The sequence below is a fragment of the Bos indicus genome, chromosome 16 (genome assembly GCF_029378745.1).
Source record: "Bos indicus isolate NIAB-ARS_2022 breed Sahiwal x Tharparkar chromosome 16, NIAB-ARS_B.indTharparkar_mat_pri_1.0, whole genome shotgun sequence".
Taxonomy (NCBI): Eukaryota; Metazoa; Chordata; class Mammalia; order Artiodactyla; family Bovidae; genus Bos; species Bos indicus.
Genome location: NC_091775.1, coordinates 64,167,951 through 64,190,116, shown reverse-complemented (window position 1 = coordinate 64,190,116; position 22,166 = coordinate 64,167,951). Strand labels below are relative to the sequence as shown.

At 44.6% G+C, this 22,166-nt stretch overlaps 1 protein-coding gene across 1 annotated transcript; it reads left to right on the top strand.

Annotated features, from left to right (window-relative positions):
* Positions 1 to 15,655: 15,655 nt before the first annotated feature.
* On the top strand, positions 15,656 to 16,977 carry LOC139176430 (nucleosome assembly protein 1-like 1). The gene has a single exon (XM_070768540.1). It carries the CDS (start codon positions 15,787 to 15,789, stop codon positions 16,936 to 16,938), a length of 1,152 nt encoding a protein of 383 aa, XP_070624641.1. The 5' UTR covers positions 15,656 to 15,786; the 3' UTR covers positions 16,939 to 16,977.
* The last annotated feature ends 5,189 nt before the right edge of the window (positions 16,978 to 22,166 follow it).

The following is a 22,166-nucleotide window of genomic DNA, read 5'->3' as shown; positions in this document are numbered from 1 at the left end:
TGGACGGAGGAGCCTGGTGGGCTACAGTCCATGGGGTCACAAAGAGTTGGACATGACTTAGTCACAAAATAACAACAGAACAGTTGCTTTAAAATGTTGTGTTGCTTTACAATGCTGTATCAGCTTCTGCTGTACAACAAAGTCAATCAGCTATATGTATATGTATATCCCCTTCTTTTTTGAATTTCCTTTCCATTTAGGTCACCACAGAGCACTGAATAGGGTTCCCTGAGCTATATCAGTTCTCATTAGTTATTTATTTTATGTTGCTGTTGTTTAGTCGCTAAGTCATGTCCGACTCCCATGGACCACAGCCTGCCAATCTCCTCCATTCATGAGATTTCTCAGGCAAGAATACTGGAGTGGGTTGCCATTTCCTTCTCTGGGGGATCTTCCTGACCTAGGGATCAAACCCACATCTCCTGCATTGGCAGGTGGATTCTTCACCACTGAGCCACCTGGGAAGCCCAACTACTTTATACACAATATCAATAGTGTATATATGTCGATCCCAATCTCCCAATTTATCCCAACTTTCCTTCCCCTCTTCCTTGCTGTTGTTCAGTCACTAAGTTGTGTTCAACTCTTTGCGACCCTATGGACTATAGCCCGCCAAGCTCTGTGATGGGATTTCCCAGGCAAGAATACTGGAGTGGGTAGTCATTTCCTTCTCCATCCCACTTCCTTACATCTACTTTATTTTGAATGATGTATACAGGAGGCTGGATGGGCATAACCTTTTCAGGGCTGAGAACCAGTACATTCTCACTATAACCATAGTCATCCTCAGCCATCCCCTCTCCTCAGCCATCCCTTCTCTACACCCAATTGGTTCCTAAGCCCTGTTGATTTCACCTCATTGACAACAGCTGAGCCAACTCTAATGGAATCTTGGGGTCTTTGCTGTCTGCTACCCAGATTCTTAGAGCAACCTCTTAACCAGATCTTCCTTCCCATCCATCCTTCACAGAGGAAATATCTGCTTCCTGTACATCACTCTCTTGTCAAAAATCTGTTCATTGCCATTTAGTAACTTCAAGGAAGTTCCAACTACTTAGCCTGGTCGTCATGGCCCTGCACACCTTTTTGCCCCGTACTTGGCCTCCTCAATTTCATGCCCTCCTTCATCTCTAGGCTTGGCCCTCAATAGTCCATGTTTATTCCACCCCTGCACCCCACCATGTCCCTGAACCTGAGGAAATGGCCTACAAAAGAATGAAAAAAAAAAAAAATCAGAAGACTGTAAACCTCTAGTCTCCAGAAAAGAAATGGTTCAGGTCCCTCCACCTCTTAGAAGTTTCTAAAGGAGAAATGAGCAGACACAGAGATAGACCTCAGCTAGGAAATCATTTCCTTGGGATTGTCTTTTGGGCACAGCTTTTGCTCATCAAATGCAGGTAGATGGGTTACTGGGGCTACACGTAGAAGAGGGTCATTGTCTTCTTTCTCTCAATGCCCTGCTCAGTGTGAGTATCTTCACGTCACCAGCCACGAGCCAGCCTCTCAGCTGATTGAACTCGTGTCTGCTGTAAACAGGGCCAGGCAGAACGCTCTGTGCGCCTCCGGCTGGGGCTCAGCCTTGGCTGGGGAGGATGGCATTACTCACTTGGAGCCCCATCCTCGCCTCCCCCCAACAACTGTTTGCCCATTTTCACCAGGGAACTAAAATGGGGATGGAGGGGGAGGTGGGAGAACACAGAGGAGCGGGGCTGTTTGTTCTCTTCTTGGTGTTAACAATACAACATCTGTTCCCCAGCCTGGCAGCTGGACCAAAGTGAAATGATGTGAGCATTTGTTGGCCTCTGGATCAGGGGGTGGAGTGGGAGAAGGCAGGAGGGAGGGTGCACTGAGGGCTGAAGCCTCCCTGAACAATAACAACGGCAACACTAATGAGAACATCTTCAATACTACTCGGCAGGCAGGTCGGTGGAACACACAGAGCTGAGTAACTTGTTCTGGCTGATCCACATAGTATAACTAATGCACCTAAGAGCGATCTGTGTGCCTTTTAAAAAGAATCACCCAATTAAAAGGATAGGGTTTAGCTGGTGAATATCTGTTTTGCCTTGTGCACTCTGATAGAAAACGTCTTTGTTAGTATCTAAGAGTGAGGCTGAAGGACGTGAGGCTAAAGGAGGTAAGGCTGAGAGAGATGGAAAGTGAAGAAGGAGAGTGAGAGCTGGAGGGAGAGAAGCAAGGGGGAACGAAGGACCCACAGCCTCCAGGCTTCTCTCCTCCCTGCCTCCTGCTCCTTCTAGTTCTCTGCTGCCGAATGGCTCAGGCAGTGGGCCACGTCTCTCTTCCCTCCACACTCGCACTTAGAGTTTTCATCCAGTCTAGTGACTATGGTCTTTGTAGAAAATGAAAGTCGCTCAGTCATGTTTGCCTCTTCGCAATGCTATGGGCTGTGGCCCACCAGGCTCCTCTGCCCATGGGATTCTCCAGTCAAAATGGAGAATCTACCTACTGCAGTGGGTAGCCATTCCCTTCTCCAGAGGATCTTCCCAACCCAGGGATCGAACCCAGGTTTCCAACACCACAGGCATTTAACTTACCATCTAAATACTGACCTATTCCCAATTTATACCTCTGGCAACAACATGTTTTCCAGCCTTTTATATCCGACTGCCTGCTTGTCACCTCCAACTGGATATCTAAGGCAGAGGTCCCCAACCTTTTTGGCACTGGAGATCAGCTTCCTGGAAGATAGTTTTTCCATGGAGCTTGGAGGATGATCTATGGGATGATTCAAGTGCTCCTATGAGAATCTAATGCCACCCCTAATCTTACAGGAGGCAGAGCTCAGGCGGTAATGTGAGTGCTGGGGAGAGGTTGTAAATACAGATGAAACTTATCTCACTTGCCTACCGCTCACCTCCAGCTGTGTCGTCAGTTCCTAACATGCCACAGGTTTGTGGCCTGAGTGTGGGGGACCCCTGACCTAAGGCATATCCAGCCAAGCATCCCGCAGTGAGATTCTGACAGCCTCCATCTCCCAAACTTTCTCTCCCACAGCCTATTTTCCTCTCTCAGTGAATGGCAACTTCACCCTTCCTTGACACTCCTCTTCCTCTCACATCCCACAAAAAATCTATTAGAAAAACCTGTTAACTTGACCTTCAAAATGGAACCCAGAACCCAATCACTTCTCCCCATTTCAACCACTGTCCCTGTGCTCTGAGTCATCATTAGCTCTTACCCAGATCATGACAACAGTCTTCTGACTGCTCCTCTTCTGCTTATGACGTCCCTTCCCAGTTCATCCAATCTATTCTCAATGCAGCAGTCAGAGTGCTCCTATTAAACTGTAGTTTAGATCGGGTCACTCTTCTCTCAAATTCCATCAGATCCTCTTCGCACTGGTAGAAGTCAAAGTTCCTACAATAGCCTGCAAGTTTCTCTGTGACTTCTCATGCTTTTAACTCTGCCTGGAACATGCCAGGCACACTTCCAGGACTCTTCCTGAACTGCTCGTCTCTCTGATCTTTGCTTATTTTACTATCTCATTTTTAGGCCTCTATCTCAGCATCTCCTAATCTCCTTTCTTAGTTTATTTTTCTCTGTAATACTTGCTTCATCTAACAAGTTATATCTCTACTTATTTATTTTGCTTGTTGCCTGTTCCCAATGATGATGCAAATGGTATGAGACTGTAAGACAGCTACCACACAGAACCACAATCAGTCCCCATTCCAGGTATAACAAGGGTTTTGGTTTTGTTTAAAAGAAGAATAATGTTCTGTATTTAGTTTCTGGTTCATGATGATGTTCAACATTTTTGTTTTTGACTTTTTTTCTGTGTGGGGGTTCAGAATTAGAAAAATTCATGAGCAGACTGAACAGACACACAATAGTGAGAATGTGTAATTAATGCCTTCATCACAATCAGGATATGAAAATCAGTGTCTGCAAGATTCTTTTCATTGGGTTTTATCATTGTACTTTTTGTAGCCTTTTAGTATTTCTTTCTTCTTAAATTTCTGTCTCAACTTCATTGCAGTGTATAAGCTAATATGAACTGAAGAGGTATCAATATAATCTTGCAGTATTAAATCCATCTTCTTTTCCCTACATAAATCAGGAGAAATTGGAAAAGTGCTGTGCTCCCATGTTTGCTAGTCAAGGCAAAAATAAAACTTCTTGGTTCCATGTGAAAGGCTGACAGAACTCTGAGTTATAGATCTTATATCTTAAAAGCTCTTTTGACAGTGGCAGGAGGAAATACTTGAAAGTGGCGGTAATAAAGTGGAGAGTCCTTAAAATTAGTGACAGTTTCAAATCAAATGAAATTAACAGTTAAGACTCAGGTAGGAGACCGTTTTGATGTTCCAGATTTATTCTGCTTCTGTTGTTTTAAAAAATCAGAAATCTTAGCATGGCTAAACGGCTTCTCTTAGTGTTCTTTAAAAGTATTTCTGGCATTTTGTGAAGAGAAAGTGTAAGTTCATTGCAGCTAAGGGATGTCAAAGATTCATCTAAATTTGATTGCCAAATGACAGTCTGTCAAGTATTTGAAGACACATGTTATGTCTCACGGAGGTCTGCAGTTTTCTTGGGTAGATAAATTAGCCTCCTTCTACTATTTCTTATATGACAGGGCTGCCCCATTCTGGATATTTTGGTCTGGCTCTCATTCAGTGTGGTTGTCAATCTGGAAGTGTGATACCCAGAACTGGACTTCCAGCTTCAGATGTGGACTGACCTGAACATAAGAGACTGGTATTTCTACAATCCCTCTTCGGAAATGTTTTACTTCTTTTCATCCTAACTGCATCAGCATTAGTTCGTCACCCACATCACAGCACTGATTCACAATACCTTGTAGTCAACTCAAACCTCTAAAGTATCTGTTGTTGTTTCTTTCTCTTGAACAAGGGTAACTTTAAAAACTTTTTATTTTGAAATAATGATTGATTTCAGGAAATTGCAAAGATAATACAGAGATCTCAAGTACCACTCTTCCAGTGTCTCCCAAAGGTACTTCTTACTTAACTATAATATAATATCAAAACCAAGAAATGAAATTTGTGCAATGCATGGGCATAGTTCTTTGCCATTCTAACTTTTTTTGACTTAAAAAATCTGAGTTTGTTAAATAACAAACTCTGTACCTGCATGAGCTTCTTCAGATGCCATCCTCTTTCTTCTACACTGGAATAACTTATACTGTTAGAGTTGGATTTTTTTAGAGCTTCTCACTTATCTTCCCTCTTTAACACTTCTTAACACCTCTCCTGACAAAAAAAAACAACAACCAAAGAACAAAACAATAGCAACAACAATAAAAACAAAACAAAACAAAAAACAAAAAAAAAACCCAACCCTCCTTTTTCAGCATCCTACATCAGCAAAATGGTACCACCTTTCACTCAATGACTCAAACTAAAATTCTTGGGAGACATTGTTCCTCCCCGCTTCGCGTATATCCTATATCCAATTCATTAGCAAATCCTATCAATTTTAAGCATTTCTTTTTGTCCCCACTGTAGCCACATTGGTCTAAGCCACCATCACTCTGGCCTCCACTATGGCCTCCCAACTGACCTCTCAGTCCAATGCTTGCACCTGGAGTCTATTTTCCACAGAAAGCACACAGATCCCTTAAAGAACTAATCTGAGTCATTAACACTACTCTGCTCGACACTTCCATGCAAATTTGTAGAATTTTTCGCATTTATAAAAATGACTTTTGGGGGGCAGAAAATGGCAGCCAACTCTTATCTGAATCTATTGAGGATGGCATAATGGTCTTTGGTTGCAGCAAGTGAGATTGCAGTCAGAGAGAAAGGAGAACTGATAAACTATTCCTGGAGTAGTTTTATCAGTTCTATCAGTAGAAGGGAGTACAGATAAAACTACTCCTGGTGAGTTCCCCTTCTTCCTTGCTCCGAGCTGACCTGATACTAATTAAGAGTCTGTGGAGATGGGGCTCTCTAGTGGTCCAGTAGTTAAGAATCCACCTGCCAATTCAGGCGACATGGGTTCAACCCCTGCTCCGGGAAGATCCCACATGATGCAGGGCAACTTAGCCTGTGTGACACGACTATTGAGCCTATGCTCTAGAGCCCATGAGCCACAACTACTGAGCCCACAGGCCACAAACACTGACGCCTAGAGCCTGTGCTCTGCAACAAGAGAAGCCACTGCAATGAGAAGCCCATGCCCCACACCTAGAGAGCAGCGCCCACTTATCATATGTAGAGAAAGCCCGTGTGTACCAATGAAGAGCCGGTGCAGCCACGTATAAAGTGAAATAAAGAAATAAATCTTAAAAAAGAAGAGAGTCTGCGGAGATGCCTCGCAGTGACTGTTGTAAGGATGCTGCTCAGAATACACCTGTTACGCTGCTCTGTGTCCCTTGTATAAGGACCCTTCAGAAAAAGCTTTCCCCAGTTTTAGTATCAGCCTTCGTTCAATTATTCAGCCAATATTCACCGAGACTCCTCTCAACTGCTAGACTCTCTCTTAAGGGGTACAGCCTAGGTCTTGCGCTCATGACCTTTTGTAATGGGAGAGACACACAATAACTATGTTATCAAATAAATGAGTTAAATTTTTTTATGCGGTGATTAGGTGCTATGAGAAAAAACAAGCAGAGTGAAGCAATCTCACCATAGGCTTGTAGGGAAGAGGAATCGCTTTTGAGTCGGCAGTCAGAAACCACTTCTCCAAGGATGGGACTTTGAGCTGAGGTCCAAATGACAAGAACAAGTCAGACGTGTGAAGATCTGAGGAAAGAGGAAAAATGAAGCCAGAAATGACCTTGATGTTTGCAAGAAACAAAAAGGAGACCAGGTGGCTGACACGCGATGAGGAAACAGTCAGGGTGTGAGCTGTGAGACCAAAGGCCCAGAAGGACCTGTGCATTGAGCATGCTAGGGGAAGGGGAAGCTGCTGGAGTTGAGAAACATACCTGGGCTCTCTGCCATGCATATCTCTGGGCCCCATGAATAGATATGCTCACCTGCTTCCCCCTTTCTCATCTCCTGCTCAACAGTTCGGGGCCAGATTCACAACCTTTGCTAGGTGCCTGGGAGCTGCATTGTGTATTAACTTCATCCCTGGCACTATCTTGTGCCCAACTCTGTGTGTGCTTTTTCTTTTTAATACTTCTTACCGTAGCTAGCTTTGATTTATATTCTCTTTCAAGTAAGTCACTTCCTGTTTTGTTTCAGATGAAGGCAGGTAGACAATGCGTACACTCGGGGACAAGGTGAACACAGAGAAGCAATGGCAGAGGAATGGGGAGAGTGACATCTCCATCACGGAGTCTTCAGAATGGGATGGCATGGCTTTTTATCTATCCAGCTAAACTTAGAGGCTGGCTCCCCTGTCTTTGACTTTCTGCTTCTTGGGTTCTTGCGTGAGAAATGTGTTTGGAGAGGACTACTCTTTATTAGTGAGAGACTTTATTTTGGGGGGCTCCAAAATCACTGCAGATGGTGACTGCAGCCATGAAATTAAAAGACGCTTGCTCCTTGGAAGAAAAGTTATGACCAACCTAGGTAGCATATTAAAAAGCAGAGACATTACTTTATCAACAAAGGTCCGTCTAGTCAAAGCTATGGTTTTTCTAGCAGTCATGTATGAATGTGAGAGTTGGATATAAAGAAAGCTGAGCGCCGAAGAATTGATGCTTTTGAACTGTGGTGTTGGAGAAGACTCTTGAGAGTCCCTTGGACTGCAAGGAGGTCCAACCAGTCCATCCTAAAGGAAATCAGTCCTGAATATTCATTGGAAGGACTGATGCTGAACCTGAACTCCAATACTCTGTCCACCTGATGCAAAGAACTGACTCACTGGAAAAGACCCTGATACCGGGAAAGATTGAAGGCAGGAGGAGAAGGGGAGGATGACAGAGGATGAGATGGTTGGATGGTAGCACCAATGCAATGGACATTTGTTTAAGTAGGCTCCAGGAGTTGGTGATGGACAGGGAAGCCTAGTGTGCTGCAGTCCATGGGGTTGCAAAGAGTCGGACACAAGTGAGTGACCGAAATTAAGAGGTATAAGATGGGTCCAGATGAAAATGGGGAATGTATTCCAGATACCAGATACCTAAGAGACCACAGACCATTCAGATAGATCCAAGGAAGTTAATCCCATAACTCTCTGGAATGAAGGGACAAAAAGGATTGGGAATGTCAGGTATTTCCCTCAAGAGTTATCTAGAATTCTGTGGACATCTCAGGGTGCTGTGATCTCCACAGGCTTTTGGCTCAGGGGTGATTCCAAGTGTAGCAGAGCCATCCCAGGTTGACCACTGACCCCTGGCCATCTCTAGCTCTTGGCTGAACCAGACTTGAGGCTTTGAGAATATACATAGGCCAGGGGTCTTGTCATGTTGTGGTAACTACCCTGTTCTTCCCTGTCAATCTATCATCTTAAAAAAAAAAGGTAGGCACTCAGAGTGGCTGTGTGGTTGGGGTGAGGCAGGGGAGAGTCACTCACAGGTTCTCTCTAGGATAAGGGACAAGACAAGGACAAGACAAAGGCCTGAGATCATGCTACAGGCAATGAAATAGCACATCTCATTTGCTTTAAAACACCGCGTTATGTGTATTAGTCACACGGTCAGACTCATTTGTGATCCCATGGACTGTAGCTCATCAGGTTCCTCATGAAACTCTCCACGCAAGAATATTGGAGTGGGTTGCTATTTCCTTCTCCAGGGGATCTTCCTGACTCGGGGATCAAACCAGAGCATCCCCTTCAGCTTTTGCATTGGCAGGCGGATTCTTTACCACTGAACCACCTAGGAAGACCTTACATGAGCTTACATGTAATTTTTTCAAGCCATCATCTCTTTTGCCTGTACTCTCCCCCCGCCCCATGAAAAAAAGGTAGAGGGTACATTTCTTCATGATTTTGCTTTTTCACATTCCTCTTTAATCTGGCCTCTGCCACAACTGGCAGCAGAAGTGCTGATCTGTCATGAGAAGGTCTTTCTCAGGGAAGCGTGGCCAAGGCAGCAGCAGGAAGTACAGGAAATCTCATGAGACAGTCTGTTCTTGAACACTTGCCTGTCTTCTTCTGCAGACTTACGAGGTAAAGAGAAACGTCTGAGACACAGGGGAGGTGGCGGGAGCAGAGGCCCAGTTCTTAACTGTTTGAGGTTCACCCACAACGGGCAAAATAACCGCAGGGCACAACTGTTAGACTCCAGTCAGGCCTGCGGCCATGGTGCTATATGTTGAGATACTTTTGTTTCTAACGGGTTCTAAGCACCCAGGGAGCCCAGCAGTTAGAAGCAGCAGTGAAAGGCTGCTGCTTTGTCTGCAGGCGCTATAATATGCTGGCTCATGGTAAGATGCTGCTAGGGTGGTCCTGGAGTGGTCATGTGAGAGGGGAGGCATGGTGGTCTGGTCTCATGAGGCAACGAGATAGCTGCTTCCAAGGGGAAGTCTGGGTCATAGATCAGAGCCAACTTCTTTGGAAGACTCAGGCTGGGGCCCTGTGACTGCTCTTGCACTTTTGGGCAATTCAGTTAACTGATCACACACAAATGTGAGCTCCGGGATGAAGACACTGGCCCCAAGCCCCAAACTTGTGAAAGTTTCATCACTTGTTATTAAGACAAAGGGAGAGAGAGAGTGAAAGAGTGAGAAAGGAAACAAGACAAGACAGAGAGAGAGAGAAAGAAGGAAAATAAAAAGAAAGCTTTCTCTGGCACATCTTTGGCAAGTGTTGCTTCCTGATACAGCAAGGTCCATTCTTAGAATGGGCTTCACTGCCAGGGTTAGATGAAAGCCAGTACAGGGAGACTGGCCCCAGGCTGAATGCTCTGACCCAACCCAATCCACCCAGGCACATGCCCAACCTCCGCACCCTGTCTTTTGTTTTCCACCACATCTGATCCTCCAGTGCACACCTCAAGAGCTGGAAATTCTGGGGTGATTTGCCTCCACCATATATATACCAAAACCACCAAGCCAGTCATAGCAGCTTCTTTAGAGACAACATCTAATGAACCCAGTGGATGACTTCTTCAAGCAAGTTGGCAGGTCAACCTAGTTTGAAGGAAGAAAGGGAAGCGGGTCAAAATATGGCCAGAGATCAGAGATGGACCCTGGACCAGCCATCACAAATCTAGGATTCTAAAACCCTCTCTCTGCTACTTCTCTTGCCTGAAGGGGAACTCCGCCCTAGGCTGAAAACGTGAAGAACAGAGCTGGGTATTGTCAGGGTCTGAGTGGATGGATTAGAGCCTGAAACAGGGTCTGCCAGTCAGGAGAACAGGGCTGAGGTCCGACCAGCGTGGTCCAGTGAAGATTATCATCTGACTTGTCCACTGGCCATGCTGATGAGGCCCCTGACCTGCTGTGGCCTGTCCTAATTTAAATGGAAGGCCTCTCAGGCGGTGCAGCAGTAAAGAATCTGCCTGCCAATGCGGAGACGCAAGAGGCACAGGTTCGATCCCTGTGTTGGGAAGATCCCCTGGAGAAGGAAATGGCAACCTGCTCCAGTATTCTTGTCTGGGAAATCCTGGGGGAGGATTTCCGAGTAGCCTGGTGGGCTACAGTCCATGGGATGGCAAAGAGTTGGGCAGGACGGAGCACAAACATGATCGAATAACTGGTTTAGAAAATGCAATTGATGATATATATGATCCAAACACTTAATTTGTCTTTCTAAGCTCAGATATGATTATTTATTTTAAAATGGATGTTCTCCTCCCAGTTCCCCACTGCCCATAGGTAACTTGGTGATTGAACTTCTGACCACAATTTTTAAATCTAAATACAATCAAGCTCTAAAGGTGAACATTTCTTTAATAGATGTATAATGCTGACAGTGAAATTAAAGGTGAGAGAGGCTGCTGAACTCCTGCTGGGCAGGGATGGAGGATACAGGGATTTTATCACTACCTCTCTCAGAGAAAAGACAAAATATCAGCTCTCCGTGCCACCACCCCACCACCCAAAACATAAAAACACACAAGAAACTTTGGTCACACAAACTGCTTCCAGGCTGACCAGATATTTTCTCAGTTCAGTTCAGTTTAGTTGCTCAGTCGTGTCCGACTCTTTGTGACCCCACGAATCACAGCATGACAGGCCTCCCTGTCCATCACCAACTCCTGGAGTCTACCCAAACCCATGTCCATCAAGTTGGTGATGCCATCAAGCCATCTCATCCTCTGTCATCCCCTTCTCCTCCTGTCCCCAATCCCTCCCAGCATCAGGGTCTTTTCCAATGAGTTAACTTTTCACATGAGGTGGCCAAAGTATTGGAGTTTCAGCTTCAGCATCAGTCCTACCAATGAACACCCAGGACTGATCTCCTTTAGAATGGACTGGTTGGACCTCCTTGCAGTCCAAGGGACTCTCAAGAGTCTTCTCCAACACCACAGTTCAAAAGCATCAATTCTTTGGTGCTCAGCTTTCTTCACAGTCCAACTCTCACATCCATACATGACCACAAGAAAAACCATAGCCTTGACTAGATGGACCTTTGTTGGCAAAGTAATGTCTCTGCTTTTGAATATGCTATCTAGGTTGGTCATAAATTTCCTTCCAAGGTGTAAATATCTTTTAATTTCATGGTTGCAATCATCATCTGCAGTGATTTTGGAGCCCCCAAAAATAAAGTCTGACACTGTTTCCACTGTTTCCCCATCTATTTGCCATGAAGTGATGGGACCAGATGCCATGATCTTCATTTTCTGAATGTTGAGCTTTAAGCCAACTTTTCCACTCTCCTCTTTCACTTTCATCAACAGGCTTTTTAGTTCCTCTTCACTTTCTGCCATAAGGGTGGTGTCATCTGCATATCTGAGGTTATTGATATTTCTCCCGGCAATCTTGATTCCAGCTTGTGCTTCTTCCAGCCCAGCGTTTCTCATGATGTACTCTGCATAGAAGTTAAATAAGCAGATGACAATATACAGCCTTGACGTACTCCTTTCCCTATTTGGAACTAGTCTGTTGTTCCATGTCCAGTTCTAACTGTTGCTTCCTGACCTGCATACAGGTTTCTCAAGAGGCAGGTCAGGTGTCTGGTATTCCCATCTCTTTCAGAATTTTCCACACAGTCAAAGGCTTTGGCATAGTCAATAAAGCAGAAATAGATGTTCTTCTCTTGCTTTTTCCATGATCCAGCTGATGTAGGCAATTTGATCTCTGGTTCCTCTGCCTTTTCTAAAACCAGCTTGAACATCTGGAAGTTCATGGTTCACGTATTGCTGAAACCTGGCTTGGAGAATTTTGAGCATTACTTTACTAGTGTGTGAGATGAGTGCAATTGTGCGGTAGTATGAGCATTCTTTGGCATTGCCTTTCTTTGGGATTGGAATGAAAACTGACTTTTTCCAGTTGTGTGGCCACTTCTGAGTTTTTCAAATTTGCTGTCATATTGAGTGCAGCACTTTCACAGCATCACCTTTCAGGATTTGAAATAGCTTAACTGGAATTCCATCACCTCCACTAGCTTTGTTTGTAGTGATGCTTCCTAAGGCCCACTTGACTTCACATTCCAGGATGTCTGGCTCTAGGTGAGTGATCACACCATTGTGATTATCTGGGTCGTGAAGATCTTTTTTGTACAGTTCTTCTGTTTATTCTTGCCACCTCTTCTTAATATCTTCTGCTTCTCTTAGATCCATACCATTTCTCTCCTTTATTGAATCCATCTTTGCATGAAATTTTCCCTTGGTATCTCTAATTTTCTTGAAGAGATCCCTAGTCTTTCCCATTCTGTTGTTTCCCTCTATTTCTTTGCATTGATCACTGTGGAAGGCTTTCTTATCTCTACTTGCTATTCTTTGGAACTCTGCATTCAAATGGGAATATCTTTCCTTTTCTCCTTTGCTTTTCGCTTCTCTTCTTTTCACAGCTATTTGTAATGCCTCCCCAGACAGCCACTTTGCTTTTTTGCATTTCTTTTCCATGGGGATCATCTTGACCCCTGTCTCCTGTACAATGTCACAAACCTCCGTCCATAGTTCATCAGGCACTCTGTCTATCAGATCTAGTCCCTTAAATCTATTTCTCACTCCCACTATCTAATCATAAGGGATTTGATTTAGGTCATACCTGAATGGTCTAGTGGTTTTCCCTACTTTCTTTAATTTCAGTCTGAATTTGGCAATAAAGAGTTCATGATCTGAGTCACAGTCAGCTCCCGGTCTTTTTTTTTTTTTTTTTTTTGATTGTATAGAGTTTCCCCATCTTTGGCTGCAAGGAATATAATCAATCTGATTTCGGTGTTGACCATCTGGTGATGTCCATGTGTAGAGTCTTCTCTTGTGTTGCTGGAAGAGGGTGTTTGCTATGACCAGTGTGTTCTCTTGGCAAAACTCTATTAGCCTTTGCCCTGCTTCATTCCGTATTCCAAGGCCAAATTTGCCTGTTACTCCAGGTGTTTCTTGACTTCCTACTTTTGCATTCCAGTCCCCTATAATGAAAAGGACATCTTTTTTGGGTGTTAGTTCTAAAAGGTCTTGTAGGTCTTCATAGAACCGTTCAGCTTCAGCTTCTTCAGCATTGGGGTTGGGGCATAGACTTGTATTACTGTGATATTGAATGGTTTGCCTTGGAAATGAACAGAGATCATTCTGTCATTTTTGAGATGGCATCCAAGTACTGCATTTCAGACTCTCTTGTTGACCATGATGGCTACTCCATTTCTTCTAAGGGATTCCTGCCTAGATATAATGGTCACCTGAGTTAAAGTCACCCATTCCAGTCCATTTTAGTTTGCTGATTCCTAGAATGTCGACGCTCACTCTTGCCATCTCCTGTTTGATCACTTCCAATTTGCCTTGATTCATGGACCTGACATTCCAGGTTCCTATGCAATATTGCTCTTTACAGCATCGGACCTTGCTTCTATCACCGGTCACATCCACAGCTGGCTATTGTTTTTGCTTTGGCTCCATCCCTTCATTCTTTCTGGAGTTATTTCTCCACTGATCTCCAGTAGCATATTGGGTATCTGCTGACCTGGGAAGTTCCTCTTTCAGTATCCTATCATTTTGCCTTTTCATACTGTTCATGGGGTTCTCAAGGCAAGAATACTGAAGTGGTTTGCCATTCCTTTCTCAAGTGGACCACATTCTGTCAGATCTCTCCACCATGACCCATCCGTCTTGGGTGGCCCCACATGGCATGGCTTAGTTTCATTGAGTTAGACAAGGCTGTGGTCTGTGTGATCAGATTGGCTAGTTTTCTGTGATTATGGTTTCAGTGTGTCTGCCCACTGATGCCCGCTCGCAACACCTACCGTCTTACTTGGGTTTCTCTTACCTTGGACGTGGGGTATCTCTTCACAGCTGCTCCAGCAAAGTGCTGCTGCTGATTCTTACCTTGGACGAGGGGTGTCTCCTCACCGCCGCCCCTCCTGACCTTGAACACGGAGTAGCACCTCTCGGCCCTCCTGCGCCTGTGCAGCTGCTGCTCCTTGGACGTGGGATTGCTCCTCGTGGACGTGGGATTACTTATCTTCTTGCTCAGTGGGTCAGCCCAATGTGACAATATCACTCACGCTGATCTACCAAGGGTCCTTCCCTGAGACTTTTGAACATGGCAGGGAATGTGTCCATCCAAGGATGAACACTGTGAGAAGTGAGGCTCTGGACCTGCTGGCGGCTGCTGTTTGGAAATCTGCTCTGCTGGGTGAGATGATAATCCTGCTCAGAGGCACACAGTAGTGAGGTAGAGCTGGGCTTTGGCCGATCTGTCTGCTTCCAGAGCTCCTAGTCTTCAGTCACTCTGTGGTTCACGCCTTTGTTTTCACAGGGAAGTAACTGGGAAATGGGTCTGCAGGAACCCCCAGGCCACTACCTGGGGAAGAGCTTTGGTTTCTGAAGATGGTGAAGAAAGAAAACGGGGCCAGTATTACTAGTCTCTCAAACCTTGGCTCAGACTGAGATATTTTCTAATCAGCATCTATTAATATTATCCCTAAGGATCACAGAAAACACAAGAGAATTCCAGAAAAACATCTACTGCTTCATTGACTATGCTAAAGCCTTTGACTGTGTGGATCATAACAAACTGTGGAAAATTCTTCAAGATTTGGGAATATCAGACCACCTTACTGCCTCCAGAGAAATCTGTATGCAGGTCCAGTTCTAAGCAATAGTTAGAACTGGACATGGAACAATGGACTGGTTCCAAATTGGGAAAGGAGTACATCAAGGCCATATATTATCACCTTGCTGATTTAACTCAGATGCAGAGCACATCATGTGAAATGCTGGGCTGGATGAAGCACAAGGTGGAATCAAAATTGCTAGGAAAAAGTATCAATAATCTCAGATATGTAGTTGACACCATCCTTATGGCAGAAAGCAAAGAGGAACTAAAGAGCCTCTTGATGAAAGTGAAAGAGGACAGTGAAAAAAAAGCTGGCTTAAAACTCAACAGTCAAAAAACGAAGATCATAGGTTCTGGTCCCATCACTTCGTGGCAAATAGATGGGGAAACAATGGAAACAGTGACAGACTGTATTTTGGGGGGCTCCAAAATCACTGCAGATGGTGACTGCAGCCATGAAATTAAGACGCTTACTCCTTGAAAGAAAAGCTATGACAAACTTAGACAGCATATTAAAAAGCAGAGACATTACTTTCCCGACAAAGGTCCATCTAGTCAAAGCTATGGTTTTTCCAGTAGTCATGTATGGATGTAAGAGTTGGATATAAAGAAATCTGAGGTCTTTTTTAGCGCCATCTGCTCGCGGCGCCGCCTCCTGCTCCTCCCGCCGCCGCCCTGAGTCACTGCCTGCGCAGCTGGGGCCGCTCGGCTCCCCGCGCTCGCCACCGATATTTGGCATTTGTACAACATGGCAGAGATCGACAACAAAGAACAGTCTGAACTTGATCAAGATTTGGATGATGTTGAAGAAGTAGAAGAAGAAGAAACTGGTGAAGAAACAAAAATCAAAGCGCGTCAGCTGACTGTTCAGGTGATGCAAAATCCTCAGATTCTTGCAGCCCTTCAAGAAAGACTTGATGGTCTGGTAGAAACACCAACAGGATACATTGAAAGCTTGCCTAGGGTAGTTAAAAGACGGGTGAATGCTCTCAAAAACCTTCAAGTTAAATGTGCACAGATAGAAGCCAAATTCTATGAGGAAGTTCATGATCTTGAAAGAAAGTATGCTGTTCTTTATCAGCCTCTGTTTGATAAGCGATTTGAGATCATTAATGCCATTTATGAACCTACAGAAGAAGAGTGTGAATGGAAACCAGATGAGGAAGATGAAATTTCGGAGGAGCTAAAAGAAAAGGCCAAGGTTGAAGATGAGAAAAAGGATGAAGAAAAAGAAGATCCCAAGGGAATTCCTGAGTTTTGGTTGACCATTTTTAAGAATGTTGACTTGCTCAGTGATATGGTTCAGGAACATGATGAGCCTATTCTGAAGCACTTGAAAGATATTAAAGTGAAGTTCTCAGATGCTGGTCAGCCTATGAGTTTTGCCTTAGAATTTCACTTTGAACCCAATGAATATTTCACAAATGAAGTGTTGACAAAGACATATAGGATGAGGTCAGAACCAGATGATTCTGATCCCTTTTCTTTTGATGGACCAGAAATTATGGGTTGTACAGGGTGCCAGATAGATTGGAAAAAAGGGAAGAATGTCACTTTGAAAACGATTAAGAAGAAGCAGAAACACAAGGGACGTGGGACAGTTCGTACTGTGACCAAAACAGTTTCTAATGACTCTTTCTTTAATTTTTTTGCCCCTCCTGAAGTTCCTGAGAGTGGAGATCTGGATGATGATTCTGAAGCTATCCTCGCTGCAGACTTTGAAATTGGTCACTTTTTACGTGAGCGTATAATCCCAAGATCAGTGTTATACTTTACTGGAGAAGCTATTGAAGACGATGACGATGATTATGATGAAGAAGGTGAAGAAGCGGATGAGGGTTATCAGCTCTTTGAAGAAGTCAAAAGCTGCAGTAAACTTTTTCAACGTTGGCTGCAGTAAATCTTTTCAATAAAACCTGTCTGGATGTCTCAAAAAAAAAAAAAAAAAAAAAAGAAATCTGAGCACTGAAGAATTGATGCTTTTGAATTGTGGTATTGGAGAAGACTCTTGAGAGTCCCTTGGACTGCAAGGAGATCCAACCAGGTCCTGAGTATTCATCGCAAGTACTGATGCTGAAGCTGAAGCTCCAATACTCTGGCCACCTGATTCAAAGAACTGACCCATTAGAAAAGACCCTGATGCTGGGAAAGATTAAAGGCAGGAGGATGGCATCACCGACTCAATGGACATGAGTTTGAGCAAACTTCAGGAGTTGGTGATGGACAGGGAAGCCTGGTGTGATGCAGTCGACAGGGTTGCAAAGAGTCAGACACGACTGAACTGAACTGAACTGAGGATTTTATTAAAAGTTGCTTTTTTAAATTTTAAAGTAAAATCTCTTATAAGTAATACATCATCATCATAAAAGATTAGAGTAAGAGGGTAGGGACAGATTGGGAGTTTGAGAGTGACATGTACACACTGCTATATTTAAAATAGATAGCCAACAAGGATCTACTGTATAGCACAGGGAATGATGCTCAATACGTTATAATTTAGATGGGGAAAGAATTTGAAAAGTAATAGATCTATGTATACGTACAACTGAATCACTATGATGTACACTTGGAACTAACACTGTTAATCAACTATATATCATTGTAAAATAAAAGCAGTTTTTAAAAGGTGAGAATAAAATTGAAAGTTTCAACTCCCGCTGATAGCCAATCTATTTCTTTTTTTTCAATTTTAATGGTATTTCTTTAATGAATGCATATCATTTTTTAAAGATGTAACTGACATATAGTCTGTGTGAGTTTAAGGTATACAATATGTATATATTACAATATGATTTCCACTATAGCTTTAGATAACATTTTCATTATGTCACATAATTATCATTTCTTTCTGTGGTGAGATTTATGACCCAGTCTTCTAGAAATTTTGAAGTACATGAAACAGTTATTGTCAACTATAATCACAACTCTGTGCTTTTGATCTCCAGAGCTTATTCATCTTCCAGCTGCAAGTTTCTACCCTTTGACCAACATGTCCTAGTTCCCCCAATCGCCAGCCCCTGGCAACCACCACTCTACTCTTGTTTCTATACGTTCAGCTTTTTTACAGTCCACGTGTAAGTGGTATCATACAGTATTTCTATCTTTCTCTAATTTAACTTAGTATAATGACCTTGGGGTCCATTCACGTTGTTGCAAAGGCCAATATATTTCTAAGTAACATCCAAAGTACAATATTCCTACCAAAATGTTGGCACTGTATAATACTTTCACCTTATCTTATCTGCTCCTTGTGATCACGTGAGTAAATTGGTCCCACTTTACCGTCCCCTCTTTACACCGTGGAGGAGTGGTGGACTTGGAGACTCATCTCTCAGGCCCTTCCCACCAGCCAAGGGGCGTGCAGCCAGTCAGCAGGCAGCCTCTCACTGTCAGCTCCTTCAGGGTTGCCCCACCCCACCTGAGTCACACCCTTTTCAGGGCTGATTTAACGAGGAGGGGTAGAAAGGCCCAGCACTTCAGCTGATGGCACGATGACCACAGTGGGCACCACTCACTCTAGATCTCCCCACAGTTCTGTCGGGTCTGCATTGTAAGTTGACTGCTTCCTTGCCCAGTCCTACTTCTGCCCCTCATCCTTTCACAGGTATTCATCTCTAAAAAATATCTGCACCCTAAACTTCATCTTAACATCTTCCAAAGAACCCAGCCTTTGAGCATGGATGTATGCCAAAAAAGCAAGGGGGTGAAGTGGGATTTCACTGGCTGGACCCCTCGCTGCCAAGCTGGCAGACAGGTACCCGTCCTGGTGGTGGCTGAAGCAGACAGCCCTTGGCACTGGGTGGTTATTTAGCTTGTTCGAACTCTCACTTCTGTGATCTGGGAGGGTGTGTTGGTGGCAGGGGATGCACCAGCCTGTGTAGATACCCCAGGTGTTTGTGGTATGCGGAGGGAAGGATGACGGTGTTGGATGGCTATTACTAACTGCCGCTGGTGCTCCGCATGAAGATGAGGATTGGGTGAAAGTCACAGGCAATTAGAAGCCAGGTGTGGAGGCCAGAGGGCCTCTTTGGTTGCTCTGCAGTGGAAGAATGGAGAAAGCCTAGGACCAAGCTCATGACTTACGAGTCACTGAACTTCAAACACAGTTACAGTTAAACGCTGAGTGTGCAGACCCACCTGTGTGACTTCCTTGACCCTGGAGTGGAAAATCAGAATTAACATATTTGTTCCAACTCCCATACTGGGTCCTTAGCTTATGGGGTAAGAGTTATGATAGTGAGAGGGCCAATGGGAACATCGGAAACTGCCTCTCTCTCCTCCCCAGGGGGAGATGGTGGAGGTTGGTGTCATCCTTAAGTGTCCAAAGGATTCAGGAGTAGTGGTTCCTGTAATATCTCCACGTGAGTCACCAATCTGGCCACTGCAAAAACTACATGAATCCTGGAGGATAACTGCAGGTTATTACAAGCTCAAATAAGGAGTAGGCAGATTACAGCTGCTGTTCCAGATCAGGTATTTATTTGCAAGAATAGATTAATATGGCCTCAGGTTCATGGTACATCATCATTAATCTGGTGAATGCTTTCTTTTTAAACCCAATTTAAAAAGAGGATCAGAAGCAGTTTTCAAGTTGCTCCAGGGCTATGGTAACACTTCTGACAAAGAGTCTGAACAAAGTCTACAGAGAGCTAGGCTGTCTGGACATTCTGCAGTACTGATCTATCATATTGATATTGATGATATTATGTTAATCAGGCCAGATGAGCAACTGATGGCTAGCCCACGGGCACTCCAGAGAGTGGAAAAATAAACCCTACTTAGATTCAGGGGCCTGCCATTTCTGTACAATTTTTAGAGGCCTACTAGTTAGGAGCATGCTGGGAAAACCCTTTCAAAAAAAAAAAAAAAAACCCAACCCATAAATTATTACACTGCTTGCTTGCATGAGTGCTCAGTCATGTCCAACTCTTTGCGACCCCATGGACTATAGCCCACCAGGCTCCTCTGCCTATGGGATTTTCCAGGCAAGAATACTGGAGTGGGTTGCCATTTCCTATTCCAGGGGATCTTCCCAGCCCAGAGGTTGTCTCCTGTGTCTCCTGCATTGGCAAGTGGATTCTTTACTGTAGAGCTACCAAGGAAGCCCAATTATTGCATTATATATTTCCTAGTACAAAAAAGGAAGCACAACACCTGAGGGCCTTTGGGGGTCTGGAGGCAGCATGTGCTACTCCGAGGAATGGAGGACATGAAAGGCTGCCAGGTCTGAGTGAGGCACAGAGCAGACAAATGCCCCTTGGCAGGTCCAGTCAGCAATACGGGTATTCCTGCTACTTGGACCATATGATCCAACAGACCCAGTGGTGTCAGAGGCATCAGTGATAAGAAAAGCTGCTCTGTGGAATGTGTGGAAAGTCCTAGAAGGAGAGTCCCATGGACCTAGGCCATGCAGTTGGCAAGCAGATGAATAATGTGCCTTTTGAAAAAACAACTCCAGCTATGGTACTGGGCCCTGAAAGAAACAGAATGCTTGGCCATGTGAGACCAAGTGACCATGAGTCCAGGACTATTCATCTTGAACTGAATCCTGTTATATCCATGAAGTCATAAGGCCAAACGGGCCCCCAAATAATTCATGACAAAAAAGAAGTGGCACCTCTGGGATTGAGCACAAGCAGGCTGCATCACAGAAGCCCCCTCTCCCATATACACACACCCATCACTGCTGCATCCACGCCCTCCCTCAGCTCACACCCGGGGAGGTGCAGGGGACTGTTAACAACTAACTGAAGGAGGATCAAAAATCGCAAGCTTGCATATGAATGGATCGACTTGGTATTTGTGTGAAAGTTGAACGGCTGAATGTTGATGACAGCTGCAGGACAGTGTCTCTCAGACCTGGCCCTGAAAATGACAGGGACAAGAGAAGGTCCTCCCAGTGAACAGAGCTCCGCACAGTCCTATGGTCATTCACTTTGTGGCAGAGAAGGGGTCTGAGGCTAGAATACACATGGACTAACGTGCTGCTGCTGCTAAGTTGCTTCAGTTGTGTCTGACTCTGTGTGACCTCATAGACGGCAGCCCACCAGGCTCCCCCGTCCCTGGGATTCTCCAGGCAAGAACACTGGAGTGGGTCACCATTTCCTTCTCCAATGCATGAAAGTGAAAGGGGAAAGTGAAGTCGCTCAGTCATGTCCGACCCTTAGCGACCCCATGGACTGCAGCCTACCAGGTTCCTCCATCCATGGGAGTTTCCAGGCAAAAGTACTGGAGTGGGTTGCCATGGACTACCGTACTGGAGTGTAATTCTAGTGGGAATGATTCCTGATGGCTCACCCAGCCTCACAAGTGAGAGGATAGAATTTTATTTTCCAAAGATCAGCTTCCTTCTTTTGGGGGGAGCCTTCCTTTGTCCCAAGACTGACCTGGCTCCTTTTCAGAACCTTCCCCAAACTCAGAGGGTTCCTCATAGGTTTGGGAGGCCCACTCTCTCCTTTTAAGGTGTTGCTGGTCCCGCATGGCAGAGAGTGCATAGCACACATAGAGAACATGTCAAAAACAAATAGCTCTTGAAACTCTATCCCCAGCTTTGGGTTAGGGCCCCTCCTGGCACAGACTTCTGAGACCTGAACAGGGCTGTGTGTTTTCTGTACCAGGATTAGCTAAGAATAACACAGATCTAATGTAAACATACTTAGGGATATGTGGAAAGTACACTTAAATTTGCATTTATAGCAGCCCAGTCAACGTTTGGGAGGACAGAGGGGGAAGGATGATATTTTTTTCAATTAGCCACTTGATTGTTGATTAACTTTTGTATTTCAGATTCTGATTCGTCCACAAGGAAAGGCAAGAGTACTGGAGTGGGTTGCCGTGGACTACCGTACTGGAGTGTAATTCTAGTGGGAGTGATCCCTGATGGTTCACCCAGCCTCACAAGTGAGACGATAGAATTTTATTTTCCAAAGATCAGCTTCCTTCTTTTGCGGGGAGCTGGAGAAGGCAATGGCAACCCACTCCAGTACTCTTGCCTGGAAAATCCCATGGACAGAGGAGCCTGGTAGGCTGCAGTCCATGGGGTCTCGAAGAGTCGGACACAACTGAGAGACTTCACTTTCACTTTTCACTTTCATGCATTGGAGAAGGAAATGGCGACCCACTCCAGTG